The following is a 23,861-nucleotide window of genomic DNA, read 5'->3' on the forward strand; positions in this document are numbered from 1 at the left end:
CAAGGACCAGCGTGCTGGATGGTGGCCATCACCCGCCTTCGCGCAGCGTCCGTCTGCTCCAGCCCGGCGCTGCCGCGGCGCGCCCCGGCACTTCTGCGCCGGTGTCTTCCCCCGCACGAGGCCCTGCAAGCGGGACACACGCAGGCCAACTACACCCGGCAGCTCCTGCTGCCTCATACCACACGTAGCTAGGACTAACAAGCTACTAATCTCACAGTTAATGTCCTCGTCATCCACAGCATCAGCCGCTGAGGGGTGGCTGGAGACAGCCCTGGGCTGCGTGGGGAGGTGGCAGCCACCGTTGCTTGTGGGCATCTGCTAATCCTCGGTGCTGCTTTCTTCTGATTATCTTTTTTTTTTTTTCCTTCTATGGTTTTTATTCCTTTCCATGTAAGGGGTTTTTTTGGTGTTTGGGTTTTTTTTTCCTTCTCTTTTTCCCTCTTGTATCTTTGAGCTGCTAGCTGCGACTATCTCAGTAATTATACTTCTCCCTGGATTTTTATTTCTCTTACCTTGCATCATTTTAGCTGAAATAGTTTCTTGCAGCTTAGTAAGTTCTCTTTGTAACTGTGAGTCAAGGCGACAGAGTTGTGCTGCAGTGAACCGGGCTTTGGGTCATGGATAGCTGAACTCCCGAGCCAAGGACCTCCTAAATTCATGGTTCACCACACTAGATACACTGTTTTCTGTCAACTCACCAGCGTGTTTTTCAGCTCTGTACGTTGTGTGTACGTGCTTACACCCGATAGGCAGAATGGCAGCTGCGCTTCCTGCAAAAGACGTATGTTACTGCACGTGCAGTGGGCTGTGGCAGGTATATCTCGGTGGCCATTAACGGAGGCAGCGTGGCCAGGGGGCATGGCGGGAGCAGCGGTGCCTCCGAAGGGCCCTGACCAGCGCTTGAAGTGGGAGCAGCACTACGGTACGCTAACTTGTGACAGGGACGGGCCTCGGGAGCAAAGAAGAGCAAGTGTTTTATGGCTCTCTGTTTCAACTGTGTTAAGCCTTATTCACCAAGGTAGGCTCAAAGACCGTGGGCTGGATTTTTACTTTTCCCATAAAACTTACAGCTAAAGTAGCTATACCGGTGGTAGAGGAGTAGTATCTGTTTGCAGCCTTTCAGTACTTAAAGGGGGCTTATAAGGAAGATGGGGACAAACTTTTTAGCAAGGCCTGTTGGGACAGGACAGGGAATGGTTTTAAACTAAAAGAGGGTAGATTTAGACTAGATATGAGGAAGAAATTTTTTACAGTGAGAGTGGTGAAACACTGGAACAGGTTGCCCAGAGAGGTGGTAGGTGCCCCATCCCTGGAAACATTCAAGGTCAGGTTGGACGGGGCTCTGAGCAACCTGATCTAGTTGAAGATGTCCCTGCCCACGGCAGGGGGGTTGGACTAGATGACCTTTAAAGGTCCCTTCCAACCCAACTATCCTATGATTCTATGATAAAACAAGCTTAGAGTCAAATCCAGTGAATCAGCTAACTGTGATGTTTATATCCTCGTATCCTCATGGTGTGGCATTTCAGACCAGCACAGGACAAATGTAGCACCGGGTCCATATTTCTGATTATCTGATGATGGTGGGAACACTGACCATGAGGTGCTGAGAGAGATGAAAAAGGGAGAAGGGGCAGGAGATGCAGTAGTAATGAGAGACACCAACTAGCCATCTGCACTGGCAACAATTGTGGGGTTGAACTTCAAGGTGCTGCCAATGACTGTTTCATGGATCAGCTTTTCAGGGAGCCTTTAGGAAAGGAAGCAACCCTTGCCTTGGTTCTGGGTAGTGCACAGGATCTGCCTCAAAATGTTGCTTTCTGATTTCTGTTGCTGTTCTCTGGAACAGGAGACGGCACATACTTCTATTCAACATCCTTGCAAGAACAACAAAGCAAAAAAAACTACTACAATTGCATCCACCTTCAGGAAAGGAAATTACATAAAAACAAGGAAGTATGTTAAAAAGAAGCTAAAAGACAGCTAAGAGTCTTGAGTATTTACGGTTGGTGTACTTGACATATATATAGCTTTAGGTCATGGTATTGGAATCACAGAGCAAATGCAAAACAAGAAGGACTTAAGAAAGGGTGAAATGAAGCTGATAAGGCTAAACAGCAGCATCAGGGAGTTACGAGAAAAAAGAAGATATCTTTCAAAAAGCTGGAGTTGTGTCCAAATGATGAACAGAGAAAGGATCCAACTTTGCCAGGTTAAATGCAGGAACACAGCAATGCCAAAAGTGCTCAGAACAACACACAACAAGGCCAAAAGTGATTTGGAGGAACACATAACAAAAGATAGTGAAAGTTTTAATAAATTTTCAAAAACATACTGGGCAACAGTATGCCTTTCAGAAAATCCATAAGCCTTCTAGCTGAAAAGGAGACTCCTTTATATAGAGCAGCCGGTGGATGGCTGGCTATATCACATGGAAGTTACCACAGTAAGGAGCACATTTTAGGATGAGGTCTTGTGAGGTCCTGAACCAGCCTAACCTGCTTGCCTAACCTGCTTGCCGTCCCCAAGGCGGTCCCTTGCTTGTCTTGTCTCTTCCTTTTCCTCACCTCATTCTAGCTAAGCAGTCCCTCTCCCTCTTTTATGCTGGCTCTTGCGTCTTCTGTTGGATGTGGTTCACCAAGATGGTGAGGTCATGGAGCCTTTCATCCTGAAGGACCCCTCTCTGAGCCACCTGAGCTTGCTGAAGCAGCAGGACGCTCCCCCAGCAGGGTAATTCAGTAGGCTTACTATCGCAGCCAATGCAAAGTCAGAGTAGGGGAGACTATGCAGCCGAGAAGTGGTGCTGGGATCGGGTGAGGAAGCAACTGAGATGAAAGAGGACCAGGAATTGAGACCATCTTCTTGCCCCCTTCAGGAAGCAAACTGTGAGACTGATGCAGCGGCCTGTGGAACTGTAGAGTCCTCTTTCTAATTCTCTGCTAGTTTATTGATCTGAATTGTTTCACCAAGGGCTCAGATGAGAGCCAGAGGTAATGCAGAGGAAATACAGGGATTGTGTAGCTGGAAGAAGGGCCATCCACTTCAGGACAGAGCTGCCAGATCTGCTTAGGTCACCATTGCACGATGGATTCAGATCAGTGCAAGATGACCAAAAGGAGTTTTCTCCAGACGCCTGTTCCTGCCCTTTTGCTGCTCCATCCCACGTCTTGGCACACGTTGTGAAGTGGTCGGCATTAACGCTGTTATGGCAAAGAAGTCTTCACCGATCTGTTCTGCTTTGGTTGACTATGTGAATGCTTACACTAGCGACAGTGCAGAGAAGTCGCTGGGTTTGGAGAAAGTGCAGAATCACTCTTAAGGGTCAGTGCCAGTGCGAGGTGTTTACAAAACCTATGAAGTTAGAACATTTTTGTGTATATGAAACTTATAAATATACTCGCTCTTTCCCCTAGCCCCCTCTTATGAGTAGTTTGGAATTGGACTCCAATGGCTTTGGTCTAAGATTTAAAATGTTTATTGCTGAATTTTTTTGGTCTTTTTCTAGGCATATGAAGAATTGTTTTGGAACTATCATATCAAATATCTGCGACAAGTCAGGAGGGACAACTACTGTGTACTAAGAGCAGTGCTTTTTCAGATATTCAGCCAAGGCATTCCTTTTCCATCATGGATGAGAGAGAGAGATATATTAAAGGTAAAATTCATTTCCTAAATGAACATGATTCAGGTGACCTTGCACAGCAGAAGGAAGCTTTGTTCAATGTGAAAACCGACGTGTCTGATATGGAAGTAGAGGAGAATCGTTAGCAGAATTTAAAGAGAAGTTTTTCAAACTCTTTGAACTGCACTTAATTGAAAAAGCCTCCCTGATCTAAACGTACTGAAGTGAACGCGAAAGCCTCCCTGTTCTAAACATACCGAAGTGAACGTGAGTCCAAATGGTTAAAAAAAAAAAAAAAAAGTGGATGTATAAATGTTACTGCCACCCTGCTAGATGTCACTCCCTTACCACAAAAGGATATCTGAATCCTCCTCATCCACATCCGTGCAAAGTCCAGTGGCTCGCTTGGGAGCGGCTGAGTGTGTTGCTGGAGCAGCAGAAATCCTGCCCTGGGCTCCAGGAGCTCCGGCAGGAGACAGCAGCGGGGAGGTGGGGAGCTATAGCTGCTGCCTGTGGGGATGCGTGTGCAAACTGGAAGGTGTCTGTCATCCTAAAAACCTCAGTTAGGATATATCCAGCTCTTCCAGGGGTTATAAATTTTGCTGAGAGCATATTTTCTTCTTTTTTGGCTGCCCTTGTTTTACAAGTTTCTCAAGGACTTGGCAGTCAAATGGAGCCTCCTTCTTAATATTTGAGTTGTTCTGAAGCCCATTTTTTTTGTTGTTGTTTGAACTGTACAACCAAAGGACAGAACCACATCGTAAATTAAAATGTGTGTAGACAAGTTTATATAACTTTATATTCTACTTCTTGTTATGGTTATGATCTCTACTTAATTAGCTTTTTTTTTTTTTTTTTTTTTTTAAAATCCCCAGCTCCCTGAAAAGCTTTTGTATTCTCAAGGTTGCAACTGGATTCAGCAATACAGTTTTGGGCCAGAAAGATACATGGGTCCCAATGCCTTTGGTAAATTGCGCAAATGTATGGAGACATTGAAGACAAATGTGAGTATTTAGGAAGTGGCTGGGGGAAAAAAAGCACTGAGAAATGAGTTGCGACAGAGTTAGGGAGCTGCTCCTTGTTACTTATTTCTATGGCAGTCAGCCTCCCTCCCAGGTTCATAGTGCTGAGCCATAGGCCATCTCCTCTCCTGTGGGGGAATCCAGCTTTTGGGGATCTACTAGGTTAAATACTAGGGGTCCCCCTGAAAGTTAGGGAGGCCATCCTCCCCACAGCTGTTAGCTGCTGCATGGTTAGTTGCCCTTGCCATCAAGCAGCTCCTGCAGCACCTCATCATTTGATTAAAAATAACAACATGCTGTAGGAGATCCTCCTGGATTCCCTGCCCAAATGGGAGGGAACAAATGAATAGTGCATTTTCTTCTCAAACTATTGTCTTTCCTCTGCTTCTGTCTCCATGAAACATTGTATTTATCCAGTTTTACTATAATTTCTCTCTGTAACCGGAAGCACTTGATTACAAAGACCTGCCAGCCTCACTGCCCCTCTGCTCAGCAGAGCCAGATTGCCTGCGTTCCCAACCAGAAGTATAACTCTTACTTACATATTTAAAACTTTGGGAGTTTTAGTAGCCCCAAAGCCTTTTGAAACAGAGATTAAAATTTGGCCTGACAAGACCTTGCACCTTCCCTGAGCTCTTCTGGGGCTTCTGGGTGTCTGCAGTTGTGTGAGCTGTGGACTGTTCCTAGCACACCATCACCCGTCTCCTCCCCATCTTCCCCCTGCCGGCAGTTTGCTTCGTATGCTCTCCTGGGTCACGGCCATCAAATGGATAGTGGTATTTGCTGAACTCCAGGGTTTTGGCCAAGATTAGGTTGAAGTGCTTCCCTGAAGGCGTCCATTATCCAGTATATCAGACCTTAAATTGTCATTTTTAATTCTACAATACACCTTATGGTTCTGGGTTGTCTTACCACAGCCACAACAGCTTATTTTACTGGTACACATTTAAGCTAGTTCCTTTTATGTGGCCCTGCGCATATAAGCCACAACTCTGTAGTTTTAAACCCTATTTTCAGTGATAGTAATTGTTACTTAAAGAAAAACAACAAACCACAAATAGACTGATTTAGCTCTAGAAACAAAGCATTAGTAATAAAAAGAGGGAATTAAAATAGAGATCTGGTCCTTGTCTCTTGCCTGCAACCTTGCTGTGCCACAGTGACAACTGCCTGTCTTCTTGAGACGTGCCTGGTTGTTCTTGCGCGCAGTTATAATTTTGTTCTGGTCGTTCGTTGCGTTTGCCAGTGTTGGGTTGTTGGGCTTTTATTTTTATCTTCTTGTAAGTTCTTTGATTTTAGTTCCTTAGCATGAAGCACTTAAACTGGATGTTTGTACAGAAAAAAGTTTCAAGTCAGCACGGTGAACAAATGTGTACAATTAACAAATTATTGCAGAGCAGCTGTCTTATGCATTATGCTGTTATTGGGCATGAGGTCTAGCTCCCAACTTTATTTTATTTTTATAAAGATGCTGTTTGGCCAGTGAGAGGGATTTTTGCCTATTTTCACTAACAGGGTTTTATGGTACATGTAGTAGCGTGAAAAGTGCTAAAGAGCCAGCCCTGGGAGTTCAGGTTCTGCTGTATTTAACTGTCTACTTAGTTCTTTATTCAGCTTATACTATAGGAAACCTGGTGTGTTTCCACAGAGTTTGAATAGCCAGATTTAGTAAATATTTCTTAGTGTCTGAGGCTTATAGATGCACGTCTGCTCCAGCTATGGTTTTAAGATACAGGGGTGGCAGGGAGTGGTCACTGCCAAAGTATTTTAAGCCTTTCAAGGAGTATTAGTCATACACCTGCACACTTTTTTTTTTCCAAGAGGCTTGCTACACACCCCAAACTCATGAGTCTGGGCCTCACTCCAGACTTGCCTCCATTGACCAAGCCACAGAAGAGTGCCTGGTTGTTGGGTGAGCTGGAGACATTTGCCTCTCTGCTGCCTTTCCTAGCTCCGTCATCATCTTGGGGGCTGCTGCCTGCAGATGCTGCTGTGCCTGGGCCGTGTTGGTTAGTAGGTGCTTTACACTCCGGACAGGCTTTTCACTTAGGTAGTAGGGGTCCTCTGGCAAAGGGGCAGCAGTGGTTCATCCACTTGGTCTCACTTTTAACCTGTAAGGAAGGTCTTCAGGAATGCATTAGGAGATGGGGGATCTGTTTCTCGATTTAGTATTCATGGGTAAATTAAATTGCTCTTGCAATTCACAGTTTATGGCCACTTCAACATACAGATGATACAAGCACAGAATTAACTGAAATTCATTTGAATCCCAGTCGTTGAGCATCATCTCTTACTGTGATCCCAAAAAACCTCTCAGTTCCAGATGACTCTTTTTAGCCACTGTGTTCAGGATTGGGCGCTTTAAGCTTTCTGATTTGATACCCAGTCCAACATTGTCTCCTGGATGGGTGTGAGCGCTGGCTTTTGACCCCCCCTAGAGCAACAGAGAGCTCAGGAGCTCTCATTATCAACCGGGAGCAGAATGAGAAATTCCTACCCTGTTCATGTCCCATGCATGTCTTTGTCACGTCCCTTCTTGTGCAGCCAACTTAGCTTGACCTCATGAGGCAGAACACACTAAAGACATACAAATGTGTACAGTTCATAATACCATGCTGGCTTGTATGTATAGGTTTGTATAGGTTCCTTTTAATTGACATGCTTCTGAATTGGGCTCAGCGTCTGAAGAATTCAAGCTAGGATAACTTTAATGTAAAGGGTAGAGGAAAATCACTGGATTTTGGAAGCTGTAAGTTAAAAACAGGTCAGGAGTCATCACTTAATCTAATCTTTGCTTATGGCCCAGTGTGTATGTCTGATGCACCCACATGGATTTCCTGTAACTTTCTGAGGTCCTTTTGGTGGTTACGCTCCTGTCAGGCTCTTTACTGACAGTGATACCTGGATTTTCTATGGTGATGGAGAATGGCTTTTGTACAGGGGAATTACATTTAATTCCTCGTAGACTATCATTAGTATCCAGATGCTGGGAGCCTTCTGTAGCAAATAGGTTCAACTGGATAAATGGAAACTGAAATGTGTAAGGCTTCAGATTTCACTGCAGATCCCAAAGAGCCACCTGCTTGTTTGCACCACCATTTGGCCACAATAATGGTGTAGTACAGACTAGCAATTGTTCCTGTTTTGGAATCTTTCATATTAAATAGAATTCTTAATAATCTAATTAATATTCTTCTGTGTGCTTTCCAGTGGACTGAAATAAGTGCTACTAAAGATCATGAAGAAAGAGGGAACATGTGTAATACACTCTTTTCTGATGAGAGCAAGGAGCACAAACTATATGAGGCCATAAAGTTCATCATGCTCTACGAAGTTGTTGAAGCCTATGAGCAGATAAAGAACAGGGAAGAACCCATACACAACCTTTTTAGGCTTCTCCTTGCTCGTGATTCTTCATCTGACCCATTGAGTTTCATGATGAATCATCTGAACTCCATAGGTGACTCTATTTGCCTAGACCAGGTAATGATATAAATGAAAAATACATCACAAAACGTATTCCATCTTTGACATGATTAGGTGAATATGTCATACATCATCCGTAGTAGCTGGCTCATTATTTTTCTTTGGGATGTGGGGAGGTGGAGTGAGGATAGTCATTTATCTTCCAGGAAAAAAACTGTAGTAGAGTAAAATGGGGTGGGCAGTTTTCTTGCTGGGCCAGAAATAAATGCTGCAAGCTATCAATGAGACATAGTTTAGAACAATGATACCTTTGATATGTAAAATAATTTTAGATTATGCAGATTTGACCTGTTATTTTGCTTTTCCTATCTGTTCCACCATGCCAAACCCTCTTATCATCACTCATTTTTTTCCCCTCTTTTTGGTTCCCATTAGATCTAATGTCTGTTAAGAGTAGGTAATGAGAACTCTATTAATTGTTTACTGTTATATGTTAAGATTTTTTTTTCAATTTTATATTTAGTAAGTACTGACTAAGCTCCACACTGCCACTCTGCAAATAGTTTCACTTTCCAATGGGTGAAATTATTTTTTATGATCAATTTCAGTTATCAAGTCAACTGTTGCATGTGGCAGTCACCTTCAGGAGCAGTTTGATTATAACTCGACAAGATCTGCTCTGTCTGGCTATGCCCAAGGATGTGAGCTTTTTGCAAAGCATTTTTCCAGATTAAACAATCCTTTGCAAGAAGTGTCAATGAAGATGCCAGTTCTCAAGTTTCATATACATGAAGTACAAGGAAATTTCTTCCTTTTGCTATTATATTTCCCTCATGTAGCAAGTGATCACGAGGTGGCAGGCTTCCCATTTTTCAAGGTGTATCAATCTTTTAATAATAGCCAGTCCCTTCGTGCTCCCCGCTAAGCTCTGTGAGCTGGCTTTGGGAGCAGGTTATGTATTGTGTCAGGTGGAAGAGGGATGTTTCTGAAGTGTCAAGCATTAACCAGAATATCCTCTACATGCCAAAGAGCAGTGGAAGGACTGTTGGAACATTGAGAATACCCTTCAACTTTTAATTTCCTTACTTCACTTACAGAAGGGCCCCTTTTATTCCTTGTCTGCTGTTTCGAAGCTAGGTGACTTGCCTTAACTTGGATTGTCTTTGGTTTAGTTTTTTAAGTCTAGAAATAAATGTCTTACAGACTTCTTTCATCTTTAGGTTGAACTGTTTCTTCTTGGATACTTACTTGAAGTAAAGATAAGAGTTTACAGACTGCATAGGTTTAATACTGAGGAATTTCAGGTAAACTATCCAGATGAATACCGAAGGGAATGGAATGAGATTTCTCTCCTGACCGAGGATGACCGCTACTATCACATCCCCCTTTTCAGAACGTGAAGGACCAATGACTTTTTTTTTTTCCTTTGTATAATATAGTGAGTGACCAGTTCCAGTGAATTAGGTTTCTAATTGGCAGCAGTAAGATTTTGAGAATCCTAGTTAATGATTACAAAATGATTTATGGGTTTATTGTGTAAACATTTTGCTTTCCCATTAACAGCTCAATTCACCACCAGTCAGCCATAAAAACCATAAAATATTTTGCTATACTGTCTGGGGGAAAAATGTCATATTTGAGGGTTGTCAGACAAAAAAGCATGACAAAGAAGGCAAAGGTAATGCTGGGTTTTCCCTTGTTAGCCCAAGGGTTTACTCTGACATCTCTGGATGGGTTAAACTCAAGTTCCTAAAGCAATTACTGCTCTTCCCTCGTCTGTCTCTAGCTAGGGAGGAGGCATCCCGCAGGAAGCAACTCTGGGGTCCCACAGTTTATACTCCGGGCTATTAAACTTGCATTGACTTGGGATGGGAGGATGTAAACTGGGGCCTCTGCGTCGCTGCTTCAAATCGCTTGTGGCTTCCCCGGTTGCTGGAACACCTCCCTCCGGGGATGGGCAGAGCTAGCAGCTGCAGGCTGTACTTACTTCAGACACCTGAAATTAGGCTGTCTGCACTCAGCACTGATATCTGAAGCTTAAGAAATGTTACACAGCGGGGGACAAAAAACCAACCCACACGCAAAAGAATACTGTGCCAGTGAATGGAAGATCTACTTTATAACTGAGGAAAGTACACAAGCTTTCCCAAACTTAAAAAGGGCAATAATAATTAATAAGTAACATGCAGTAGAATTACACTCAGTAGCTGCCTATGGTTTTTGTCAACTCATAAATCCTTTAAGCACTGATTTCAACATTATCTGCCAAGAGATATCAAGATTTCCTTTGCAATTAATCTGAGAAAGCTGTGTACGGAATACATTCACAAACGCTGCCTTTTCAGAAAATACTAATTTTCTATGCATTATGTACATTTAGCGGTGTGTATACATGTTTTATCCTCTGTGTATATATTAATCTCTCTGTGTAAGATTGCTATCTTTAGTTTAAATGTCAATGTTTGAAGCAGTCTGTCCAGGACAACTAAATGAGATTTACTTTATTCCATGCAACATTTTGCCCAGTTCTCTTTTCTAAAAGAATCAATTGTGTTTTGATAATTTCTAAAAGGAGGGACCTTAATTTGAACAAATATTAAAATGATACAGCAGATCTTGCAAGATATTTGTGGAAATCTTACAATCCCACAGGCATACAGTTGTATTGAAAAAAGTGGGGGTTTATTAAGAACCAAAGCCTTTCCTTATGCTAGAGCTATGGGGCCAGGCAGGTTTGTTCTTTAATTCCTACAGGAGAAAATACAAGCCAGTAACAAAAATGGGAACAGGGCCTCCAGGAGCTAAAGCAGTTGCATGAGGCAACTAAATGGTAATGCTTCCAGTGCACGGAGACCGCTCTGTTCCTTTGTGTAAAGGAAAGCAATTTTATCCCTTATGGTCCTTTTATTTGTATGTATATGTATATATATTTATAAACACAAACACCTGAGTTCTGTATTAAAACAGTTTTGTTTCGTGAAAGTTTTTGAGTTCAGTTTTGTTCAGTAATTTGTAGCTTTTAATTAAGAAGGCTTGATACATATAATAATTTCATCTCATCAAAACCTGCATATCAAATATTTTATTCATTAAAAGAAACTTTTTTCACAGAATGAAATAATTTGCCTACTTAGATTTGGTTCTGCTCCGCATGGGGAAATGTTATAAGGCCTGAGAGTAGGGTATTGTTATCTATTTTGCATCAACAGTAACATTTACAGCTATCAGTAAACTTGTCTATATTTTATTCTTATGTTGGTACAAGCAGACATACCAAAAAAATGATGTATTTTTATAGGGAGCTTTTTAATGGTTTGCATGTTATTTATGAATAGGATACAAAAGCATTATAGCTGAAAGTGTTAAATTGTCAAAATGTGTATTTTTGTAATCTTGAGCATATTAACAGAAGGGGGTTAATAAAGATCTAACACAGACAGTGGAATTTATCTCGCCAATGTGGATGTTTGCATCTGAACTACGTCCTCTTGGGCCATGGCATGCAGTCAGTCAGAGGAGTGGGTCTCTAGAAGGGTCTGGGTCTCCTCACTGACTGTAGTGGGAGCTGGCAGTGATCAGCATAAACCTCTCTGCTCTAGATGTCTGAAGTTAGGTGAGATTAATTTTGTCCCAAGAATCCAGAAAGGATGTGTGGCCAACAGATCTGCTGGCTTATCAGATGTCAGAGGTGCTAGCCAAATCACGACAGGAACAGAAATGGGATGTGAAGAAAGAGGAACTTCAGGTGAGGATAACTGCAAGTCTTAGAGGTAAATGCAGAGAGAGCTCCATGCAGGATCTTAAGAAACACAGACAGATTTGGGGCTGCGCTGAGTTTTCTTCAGGTTCTCTGATAATATATTTTATGTATGTATAAAGCAAAAAAATGTGTATTTTTTTCGTATAAAGAAATGTATGTATATATGCATATATGTGTGTGTGTGTGTATATATATAAAAAAGAAAAATACCTAAAAAAGAAAATCATCCTGAATAAAGTGCATCTGGAACTAACTGGTACTATAGAAGTGACAGGTGCTGCAGCATCTTTTCCAATCAGTGGCACAGACAAGCTTGCTGTACAAATCCAGAAGCACACAGTCATTACCAATTTTTTTTTAAATGCAGTATTGTAGGCAGCTGAAGTTTCAAGTCAGGATGTGTTTATTATTTATTGCTGATAGTTTAGCAAGAAAAAGAAAAAATACTGAAACCTCAGCAGTGGGTTTGGATTTTTCCCCAAACTTGAAAACGTGTGTTAAGAATGTAACAGAGCAGCTGAAGAAATGTATATCTTTTATTATAATGGAGAAAAAAAGACCTTGTTTTTGAATGTCATCTTTTTAAAAAATTGTGTCTCAAAAAATGTGTGAACCACGATCCATATTTCATTTTAACTCCAAAGCAAAATACTGGCAATCTTGATTCTTCTACCCTAATACTGACATTGCTTCTTGACTAGACTGTGGCTACTAAGTTGAAGCGAATTAAAAACCACCCAGTGTAGTTGTTCGTTACCAGTAAGTCTACCTGCTTAGTCTCAGGGTATTGAGTTTAATGTCTAGGAAATAGTTTTCAAATGCAATCTGTAATTTGCCTAAAGCACAGATTTAAGGAATATGTATGATCTCAAATTAGTTTAGGTGTCCAGAAAAATAAAGATACGTCCATTCTCTTCAAAGCACAGAAAATTCCTTCATAGTTTTTTTTTTGCCAGTGGCTGGATTTCCCTCTATACTTCAGTAGTATTACAGCAGTCCCACCTGTGACCTTGTTGTGCGATTGCAGCACTAATGTTTTTTGGAGTCTTCGTTTTCCTGAAAAGCTCTTGATTCTGAAACAAAGGTAAATAGAATCATAGAATCATTAAGGTTGGAAAAGACCTCTAAGATCGAGTCCGACCGTCAACCCAACACCACCCTGCCCACTAAACCATGTCCCTAAGCGCCTCACCTACAAGTTGGGATTTTGGCGCCACAGAAGCCCTGGTCCTTCCCTCTTGGCTTGTGAGGCTTTCAGGGTGCTTGAAGGTCTCCCTGGGAGGAGAGAAACTCCTTTCATTTTGGGTCTGGTTTCGTGAGAGGGCACAATACAGGTCTTTGAGGATCCTTTGAAATCATTTGGGAGAGGAGCCTGGCACGGCAGCTGGGGCTGGAGGGGTGCTGCTGCCTCACTAAGAGGCATTCATTCCTGTTCACAGCATCCTTCGCGGCGTTACTCCAAACCTGATCTTGGCCAGAGGCGGAGCAGGCAGCCTTGCAGAGGCTTTTTCAGAGATTTGTCTGAAACTTTGCAAGGAAACCCACACGCCCCAGAGACAGGAGGTGATGTACCTAGCGGGGACATGAGATAAATGCAGGAAACTATCTCTCTGGGGCTTGGCTGATTTGCATCTCTTTTCATGAACCTTTCTGTCGGGTTTGCTAGTGGGTGAGGAGGATGGCTGGGGCATTGCTGGGACCAGTGGCACGGGATTGTGCATGCTGGTTGATGAGGGTGGGAGGGAAAAATGGAAAACACGAAAGAGGTAGGGTGGGTGCTGGATGCTTTCATCTTCCAGCATATTCCAATTTTGCATAATTCAAAGGTTAATGCCTCGGAAGGGCATTTAACCAAAACATCTTCCTCTTTAGTGAAGCGTTTGGCCATAGATCAACTCCTTATTGAAATGCGGACGCAACTAATTTGAACGCACTTGTGCAAGTTTGTGTGTAGCAACTGCTGAAGTAGATAGCCCATATAGCAGCCACTAACTCCCTGTGTCCTTTAAGCCAAGTTCTCATGTTCAGCTGAATGTTTTCCCCATGGTAGTAATTTTAAGGATTGTGATACACTGCATCTTATAAATGTTGGGAATGGTCAGCCTTTGAGTTTCACGACTCAAATCCAGCATTTAGCTATGAAAGATTTAGTGTTCTTTTTACCTAGCCAGTAGATGGCTTCCAAGCATAAGAAAATACTTCAATAAGCTCAGTTGTCCCAGCAATTCTTTGATTGTCACACTTGCCCAGATGATAGTGGTGGGTTGGCCCCAGCCAACAGCCAAGCACCCACACAGCTGCTCGCTCACCCCCCCAAACCCCAGCGGGATGGCAGAGAAAATGGCAAGAACAGGAGCAAGAAAGCTTTTGGGCCAAGATAAAGACAGGGAAATCACTTACCACATACTGTCATGGGCAAAACAGCCTCAACTTGGGGAATTTAACTTAATTTGTTGCCAACTGGCATAAATATTTAATTACTGATTTAGGTATTGAGAAACAAAAAAAGACAAACATTAAAACACTTAGGGAAAAAACACCCCTCCTCCTTTCCCAGGCTCAGCTTCACTCCAGACTCCTCTCCTCCCCCTTGTTATCACCACAGGTCACACTCAGTCCCTTCAGTGAGGCACCCAGCAGCGCGGCAGGGTTGTGGTCGGGATGTAGCAGTATCTCTCTGCCCGTCCTCATTTCTCACTCCTTTCCTGTGCTTCAGAGTGAGTCCTTCACAGGCTGCAGTCTTCCCCTTCAAGGATGTACCTGCTCCAAATGTCAGCTTGGGATCAAGTGACTTTTAAAACTCCTGGTAAGTTACATTTTAATTACCACTTTTACAGAAGTCTATTCAGCTTTTTAAAGCTTCTATCCATGGGGAGGGGGGAGAACGAAAAAGCAAGTTATGTTTTTGTTGTCTTCCCTCTTTGCTTCTTTAATGTCCTATCACATGCACCTATAGAATAGAATAGACTATCTCAGTTGGAAGGGACCTACAATGATCATCTAGTCCAACTGCCTGACCAATTCAGGGCTGACCAAAAGTTAAAGCATGTTGTTAAGGGCATTGTCCAAATGCCTCTTAAACACTGACAGGCTTGGGGCATCGACCACCTCTGTAGGAAGCCCGTTCCAGGGTTTGACCACCCTCTCGGTAAAGAAAAGCTTCCTAATGTCCAGTCTGATCCTCCCCTGGCGCAGCTTTGAGCCATTCCCACGCGTCCTATCACTAGATACCAGGGAGAAGAGATCAGCACCTCCCTCTCCACTTCCCCTCCTCAGGAAGCTGCAGAGAGCAATCAGGTCGCCCCTCAGCCTCCTTTTCTCCAAACTAGACAAGCCCTGTATTTTTACAGGACAGGGATTAGAATAGAGCAAAAGGGTCTGGAGGAAGAGGCTCGGAAGGCAAGGGTTTAAAATCAATCCTGCATGTGAAAAACGGTACTAGCAAGGTTTGTCTTGCTTTCCGTAATAACATCTTTAGGACTATGGTAGCACGGAGGAGGAATAGTGATTTCTTGAGTTCTTGCAGACTGCAACAGGAGATAATGAGTGGTAGAAAAGAGATGGAGTGATTCTGGAGCTAACACAGGAGATGATAGATACATGGAAGCTCAAGTGATAACTTAATGGTGAAGAAAAGCCATGTTGGTAGCAGTGTGAAGAAGAAGGTGTGGAAGAGACATGGCTAGAAGTGAGCAAGTTCATGCAGGAAAATTTAGCAAGTCCATGAGTACTTTCTAACTGTGTGTGAACTGCCAGTCTATGACTGGAGATGGGAAAATTTTCCAGTGTAATATCCACAGAAGGTGTACTTGCAGCTTTTCTTGTCCTGCTGCCTAAAACATGGCATATGCATATATCATGCCTACCATAATTTAAGCTTCTCTCAGCCACCCTTTCGAAGTAGAGGCCTTCACTGCTATGAGTGTTCTCCAGACGTACAGAGGTGTTTCCTGCCTTTCCTGTATTGATGACTTCACTTACAGCTTCCTCTTCCTTGTGGGTTGTGTCCCCACATTTGGCTGGCATTTACAGCGCTTCTGTTGCTGCAGCAGCAAGGATGATACGGCCAAGAAACTCTTCAGCCACCTTCTGTTAAAGTTTTGAATGAGACATGAGCGAAACCACATGCTCTTGTTTAACAGGCTGTGAAAAGCCCATGTAATCAGAGAGCATGGCTGATCAAATTGGACCACATATCTGTCTTCAGGGTCACCAAAGGTATATTCAGGGAAGTGTTGCTGAACTCCCTCATTAGCTGCCTCAGGTTAGCTTTGAGCATGGGAGCTTATGAGTCTTCAGTGATGGACAACTAGACCACAATATATTATCTAAGTAAGGAGAAAAGTGGGATTCAAACTTTAGACCCTCAGCATACCCAACAAGATGAATTTCTTCACACCTTAGAGGTGCCATAGCATTTGGTGTGAGCATAACTCCAGAAAGCTGCAGATACAGGTATCAGGAATTGAGACATTCTTTAGAACTTGCACCAAAGTCACCTGGACACAAGCAGAACTGTTCAGTGACCACCATGGGATGCTCTACCTGGTTTAGTAACACAAGGTGTTCATGGGTGTTGGACAAAAGATGGCTGTTTTTTTAAAAGAACCCATGCAAACTGAACAAGGTTTTGGTTCTGTTCTGGGCAGCTCCAGAAGTGTTTCTACATAGAAGTGCCCTTTGAATTACTCAAAGGCAGGGGAAAAAAGGTGTGACAGTTCAAACAGCAGAAATGTTATTACAGCGGTATTTGAAAAGGGATCAAAGACATTTTTTTCAGACTGTAAGAGTGGCTTAATTAAAGGACTTCACAGCAGCATTAGTCAGGAAAGCTGATTGTAATGTTTGGTCCACCAAGTGCAATTCATCTAGGGATACTGCACAGAATAAATATGATACATTTAGGAATCAAACTAGAGCTGTTTGCATTACAGCTGCTGGTAGCCCAGTACTTGGGAAATGCAAGGAGAGGTGAAAGTAAGGAACATGATTTTAATAAAGAGAGAAGAGAACACCACCTGTGTGGAAAGCCACCAGCCTATTTATTGGTGGATATTTTATTGCCCTTTTCAAAAAAAGACATAAACTTGAATAAAATTCCAGCGCAATTAAGTGCATAAAATACTGGTTTTGATGAAGAGTATTCTCATTTCCTTTCTCTCCCACCTATGCAAAATCAAGTAGCTCAAGACACCTCACATAGTAGACAAAATTTGCTCCTTTTTCTTTGCTTAAAGAAGTATAGCTGGAATTCTGTGGGAGAAGGTATCACTAAAATCTCTTCATATCATAATCCTGAAATTCCTACTAACTCCATACACGTGGTAGCTCTGCTCTGGAAATTTGCTGGGAAGAGGGAGGGATGCTACCGGCTGTGAGGGGACGTAAAGTAAAAACAAAGTCTCTTCTATTTCATCTCTCTGGAAACACAGTGACTAGGAGAATAAAGATGCACAGCAAGGCTGGGGAGTATAGGGTGGAACTAGGCTTGGGTCATGCAAAGCAAAGCATAAGGTAAACAGCACAAATACCATCATACAGTGGTAATGTGGTTGCCTAATACTGTTCAGTAAATATGAAAATACTTGATATTTGACCCTGCATGACCAGCTTTCCATAAGGCTCTCCTCACTGAAGAGCGCTGCAGAATGGAAGATCGCTGCTTTTTTCTCATCTGACCAATGCTCATCCTCTTCAGTCCTCTTAACTTGTAGTCCCAATGCCCTCTGCTGCCTGACATCGTTTCTTACAGCGAGCTGTAAGCTCAGGAAACAGCGTGAGCAAATTCCTTGTACAAGAGCACTTACACAAGTTTACAGACTATTTATTGGCATCCTGATGTCTTTAAATTCACTTCCGAGGTTCTTTACCCTCTGCCTTCATGACAGCTCCCAGGTCCCTTCCAAAATGTCAGCATGTAGGGGCTGGCTCCCTGTGGCAGCTGCAAGGCTGTGTTCTGGGCAGCACCTTTCCCAACAGGTGATGAGCACTTTGGTGTGCTGGAAAGTCCAACTATTGCCAGGCTAGTATTTATCCTCATAAATTGAAGATTATTCTGGTCAACTTCATCAAAACTCAATGGTAATCCATGCCTACGTGAGAAGGAGCCTCACTCTGCAACAACTGATCTGTCTGCAGTGGGAAAAGGGAAGAAGCAATCTGAGCTATGGCTTCCCATCCTTCTGAAAACGTAGCTGGTGAGCTCTGTTACTAATCATTTCTGTTTGTCTGGAAATGTCTATTTCCTCTCTGTGCTTTGTAACTGACAAATTCATGTTCAGACACCTCTGAATGCGAAGCCTTAGTTCAGGTTATCCCATCTGTACATTTCTGCCTAAAGAAGGCAGTGCAGCAGCTTGGTCCGTGGACTGCTCTTAAACATAATGAATAACTTGTCAGCCTGACTGTATGTCTAAATCGCTTTCACTCTTCCCTCCTTTGAGAAACCGAGCTTCTGCCAGCAAGCAGAGCTAGGAAGGAATATTGTGGCTTGATTACATAAGTATCAGTATGTTAACTGTACCTTTGTGACCCCAAATGTGAAATATTCATAGAAAAATACATGGATATTAACAGAGAAGTTTCATGACAACTGTATTTTTGAAGCTGTTGAAAAAAAAGAATGATAATTGTAGACAATTTTAGTGCCCCAGATGCATGTAATTTAGTAACAAAGCAAATGATTCCACTGAGATGCTGCCAGCAACCAGAAATTCCCAGTTTCTTGTCAAGCATTAAATTCTGCAGCCTTCGAGTGGAGCCACTTCTGCTTTTCTGAATTCAGTTAAGACTATAGAGTTGACCCCTTTTTTTCAGTTTTGGGGACGTTGAGTGGAAAGGGCAGTACAGTGACTACCCTCTGGGCTCAACTTATACCAAGAGCAGGAACAGAAGGAGGGAGAATCCTAAGTATTTATTTCATCTCTGTCTATGAGACAGAAAATTCCTGATGGTTCATTTCAATCTTGGCATATGACCTGGGAGTCCTATTTTTGTGTTGTTTTTTTTTTTTACTAACACAAGCTACATAGAGCTAGAACTCAACGCTGTCTCATCTCTTCGTCCTCGGCTGCTTAATGCACATCAGGTCATCATAGATACTTTGGATTTAAACCTACAGTTTAAAACACAGTTTAACTAGCATCCAGTCTCTCTTTGTGCAGCGAAGTTGTACTGGGTCTGAATAGAAGGGTTATTTGCTGGAAATTTGGATCTCAACTATCCAACTTGTCACTTTTAGACAAAGCAAAGCAACTGATACTTTCACAGCAGTAGGATTCTTTAGATTATGGGGTTAAATTAGTAGATTAGTATTTCACCATTTTTTGGCCGTTTAGAACATAGATGCAAAGTAATTTGGAGACCTTTTTGTTAGAAAGCAGTTCTTGAATGGGGAGGAAGAAAAGGAGTTTGGTCCCACATCTCAGTTACAGCACACATTCCGTATATATGCCATCATCTCCTGGGTGGTACACGTACAGATTTAGCAGTGCCTAGTCTCTTGATGTGCCCCTCGTGAACACCCCACCTGGCTTGCCTGGGTGAGCTCTTTTGGCTGGGATCGGATGGGAGCCGCAATCCCAGAACCTGGGACCAGATGGGAATCCATGGCATTCGTTTCAGGCCTGTTGCCTGAGGAAGGCATGCAGAAAGACAGCAAATGCTGCTCAAGCTCCTTCTACAGACCTGAGCTAAGAAAAGGTGGGATGCTACAGGATTATGTCAGTATTATATAATACAAGTGAAAAAAGAGGTTTCTGTCTTTTGCTAGACAGGAAAGCACCTAGCTCAGAGTTTACCAGCTGTTCAACCTGTTCTTTTCCTGGCATTTAATTCTTAGTGTGTTTAAATTCACTGGTCTTTGAATCGTGAGGTTTAAAGGTTAAGTATGGACATAGGGCTGGAGCTATTGGGACTTGCATAATTTCATTCTACTTCAAAGGAAAGCACGTCTTACAGGAAAGGTATTACATTTAATCTTAAAATTATTCACTGAGCTAATCCACCACTGAATTATCTTTACATTTAAAAGCATATGCCTTTTTTCAGCTGTCTGGCTACATCTACCAGTCATTGAATCCTGACACGTCTTTTTCTGTTAGACTGAAAGGGCAAATAGCAAGTATTGATTTTCCTAACAGAATGTGATCAAATCACCCTTAACGTTTTCCCTGGTTAAACTGAACAGATACCACTCATTTTAAGGTTCATCTTCAATCTTTTAATCTCTCCCATGATGTGATTATGAACTCCTCCTTCTTGTATTCCAAATACTAACACAGGGCTTAGCATTTGAATCAGTCTGTGCATGAGCACTGTATAAACCTATCCCTAACTGCAAGGTTGGTCTGAGATGCAGAAGACAGACTTGCCAGCCAACCAGTGTTGTCAGACAGGCTGGTAAGATGGGTAGGGGAGCACCAGTGACAGGATTTTAGATCTGGGACCCCCACGAAGCCCACAGCCACTTCTCTCTGCACATGTTCAGTTGCAAACCATTGGGGAGTGAGGGAATTTACTGGGTCCTAGGGCTGGGAGTATGGTTGTTTTTAAGCATGGCAGCAGTACATACAGAGCTAGCTTATGTGCTTGTATGTTTTATGGCTCCAAACGATGTGTGTTACCGTAGGACATTTCATATAAATAACTGCAGAACTTTGGACTGGGTAAAATTAAAGTCAGCTACACAGAAGCAGGATTTGCATGCCCTTGGTGTGATAGGGCAAATCAGGACTATAAATGTTGTTAGCTTTTTCTATGATCTGAGCAAGGGGATCACACTGTAGGCTTGTGTTTGGGTTTTTATGATTGGCTGATTCCAATAAAGATACAAATATGCCTAAGATAGAAAAATGATCTAGCACTGCTGGTCAAAAACCAAATACCCTAAAAGTCAGAGAGACAAATGAAGAACGCAGGGAAAGAAACAGAAGGAGGATGTAAAAATAACAACAACATAAGATTAGTTATCTGTTGCCAGAACAGAGTATCACCCCAGATGACCAGCTTTCCCAAAGGCAACGAGAAACAGAAGCCCTGTTACTGTACCACTCATCCTAGGCATATATATCGTGCCCTGAAGAGGGATGGAAAGGATTTGCTCCAACACTACAGAACTACCAGCATCTTTTATGTCTTTGCACTCCCTACATTTTGAATATTGACAGGCTACTGGACTGCTTACACTGTTCAGGCTCAGTCTGGTGAATCAATCTCAAATTACAAGCAGAGTCCTTACATTACCCATGAGATTTAAGAAAAAATCTTTTAATTGGAAAAGCTTCTCAGTAAGTGTACAGACGAGACGGTTTTCCAAGTCATTCTACAGGATCTTGCAAGGCTTACTCCAGAGCAATTTGTCAGTAATGAAAACTGTAGACAAGAAGTGAGGGTATCTGTGCAACCAGATTGAACTCCTTGTTGTGAGCTGGTGTTCACCAAGAGGCAGTTTGTTAAGACTTAAGAATTGGAAGACCAGATGATAAGAGCATCCAGGTCTGGCAGCTTCAAATATTTGCAGATGATATCAGAAAACAAATGGCAAAAACATCCTGAAACTTTTCCTTTCATAAGTTAACATGAAGTTATTCTACCTGTACAGGCTTTGGACATTTGCTTCAGAATGTACTATGAATGTAGGTTGCATGTAGTAATGAGTATTTTGCCTTTAGAGATTGTCCACACATATATTCACATGTTGATGTACATACACCCAAAGTGAAGACCTCATGGAGGGGTACCTGTGGAACAGTAATACAGGCACGCAGTGTGCCTGTCCTGCCTGCCTTTGGTTCCCCTCAGCCAGCTGGCTGGACTGGAGCGGACTTTCCTTTACACCTTCTGTAAGCAATGACTCACAGCTTCTTTGAGGCTTGTTCTCTGCTTGTGTGAAATCTTTTCCTTCTATTTAATTTCTTTCATTTGATGTAGCTTATCCCACCAACCCAACAGCTTTGAAATTAAACCTGTCTTGTAGACAATGTTTCCTTATTAGTTGTGCGTGGTAGGTGCATCTCTTCTCCGCATAAAATGTTCAACTCATAGCATTCAGACCTGAAGCAAGACATGGGAGAGGGCACAGCAGCTATTTGCTAGGTAGATACATATGCTCAAACATTCATTATCTTCTATGTGAGAATGATGAGCCCAGAATCCTGCAAAAATCCACAAAAAGCACTAATGTTTGAGATAGAAGTATGGAAGGTTTTGGTTTTATGTGGAGAATAATAAGGTCTGCAGAAAACATCAAATTAGGAACAAGTGAGTTCCATTGCCCACTGTAAATTGAGACTGTAAATACAATCTTCATTCAGACACTCCACAGATCCACTGGAGCAGAACAGGATACAGAAACTGCAATACACTTCATCTAAAGGACCTGAAGGTATTTCTCGGGGTATCATCTCCTTTACTCTTGATCATTTCTGCCACTTGACATTTTGATGACAGAATTGGAGGAAAATTCCCCATGTAAAGACAACGCTAAGATTAATTTTCCACCTTCCTCAGAATAGGATGACCAGCTCCAGAAAAGGAAAACATAAATCATATGTCTACTGTGCTGAGTTTCCAGAAGACTCACTTCTTAGATAGACTCCCCCTCCACAGAGAGAGAAGGCTTAAGGACTTTTTCCATCATAAAAGCTCCAAATTCAAGCAGGCCACTAAGCCTCAGATCCAGCCACCAAGTGGATCAGAATTGGGTAAGGGCATAGTGTTTCCAGTACTACCATGCTCTCTGCCACTACCTCTTCCCTGAAAACAGACTTCAAAGGAAACCTAAATGAGGGATACCTCAGTCACCCTATTCTGACCCAGAAATCTCAGATCAGCCCTTCACTGCAGAAGACTCTTCCAGGTTAAATCCAGCCCCACAAACAGTATAATGCGAGCAGCTTCCCCCAATTATTGTTTGAGGCCACCAAAGAATTGTGTTCACTCTACATTACATATGGGATGGCAAGAACACTCCATTTTCCTTTCCAGGAGAGTGTACAGCATGAATCCTTCACTTCTAGAGCTTCTCAATCTGCCAGTGAAAATGTCACGAACCTAGCTGGAGTGGGAAGGCAAGCTTCCATTTTAGTGGTACCAGCTCCAAATATGCAGACAGACATGTAGACAAGAAATAGTAGATCTGATGGGAATTTGTACCAGTTGTGGGGTTTTTTTTTCATCCACTTCTGTTCTCTTCAGAGGCAGTTGTTGGTAGTAAGAGGAGTAGATAAAATTAGGATAATTTTTTTAAAGATGATGATGAATGCATATTAACTGGTCATGGTGCAGTTCAAATTCTTGAACTGTCTGGTTCAAATTACAAGATAAATTTGGAATATCTTAAGACTTTCGTTTTCTGTCAGTGTTGTTTTCTTCTTTTTTCCTCAATGCTAACTAGATAGTATGTGAGAATTTTTAGCTTTTAATACCACCTTGAGAACTTCTTTCTATTTATGTAGTACACTGCATTTCAGTCACAGAACCAGTTTGGCCTCTACTGGAAGGACATGCTTGTGTTTACAGCAGAATTCTTGTGCTAAATAAAGGATTAGAGAGCAATTTTATACTCACTTGGAATACACCCCCCCCATTTTCTTCTGCCCTGTGGCAATTCAGACACCAAGGGTTCAAAGTGCTTTAATTTTGCTCATCTGAGGATTCCTCTGACTTTTCCTCTGCAAAAATAGAAAGAAACCACAAAAAAAAAAAAAGGAGAGGGAAGAGGTTTACCTTGAGCAGAGGCAGAGTTGTGTACTAGCCAGTTAAGTGCAAGAAATGACCCTTAATTGGAAAAAAAGATATTTACATATAGAAAAAAGGAGATATTTTTATTTTAATTGGGAATGGCCAGACTGCCTCCCGGAGAAAATACAGAGAAATTCAAGCTAAAAACCTGCCTGGAAATCCTGGAGGATTCTGAGGGGGAGATCATCTACAAGGATTAATGTTCTCCACCAATAATGTAGGAACAATGTGAGACAAAAATCTGTGAGGGGGTGCACACAAAGGTGTTGTGGTTTAACCCAGCAGGCAG

The 23,861-nt window shown here is 42.3% G+C and overlaps 1 protein-coding gene across 1 annotated transcript in view; it reads left to right on the plus strand.

Moving 5' to 3' along the window:
• FAM105A (family with sequence similarity 105, member A) overlaps positions 1-9,634 on the plus strand; it is a 10,647-nt gene extending 1,013 nt beyond the window's left edge. The window contains exons 4-7 of the mRNA XM_009582125.1: positions 3,506-3,655; positions 4,498-4,626; positions 7,855-8,127; positions 9,291-9,634. Coding sequence (XP_009580420.1) covers positions 3,506-3,655; positions 4,498-4,626; positions 7,855-8,127; positions 9,291-9,470 — 732 coding nt within the window. The 3' untranslated portion in view covers positions 9,471-9,634. The remainder of the gene's footprint in view (positions 1-3,505; positions 3,656-4,497; positions 4,627-7,854; positions 8,128-9,290) is intronic.
• The last annotated feature ends 14,227 nt before the right edge of the window (positions 9,635-23,861 follow it).

Source organism: Fulmarus glacialis, unplaced genomic scaffold (assembly GCF_000690835.1).
Source record: "Fulmarus glacialis isolate BGI_N327 unplaced genomic scaffold, ASM69083v1 scaffold30147, whole genome shotgun sequence".
In the NCBI taxonomy this organism is placed as follows: Eukaryota; Metazoa; Chordata; class Aves; order Procellariiformes; family Procellariidae; genus Fulmarus; species Fulmarus glacialis.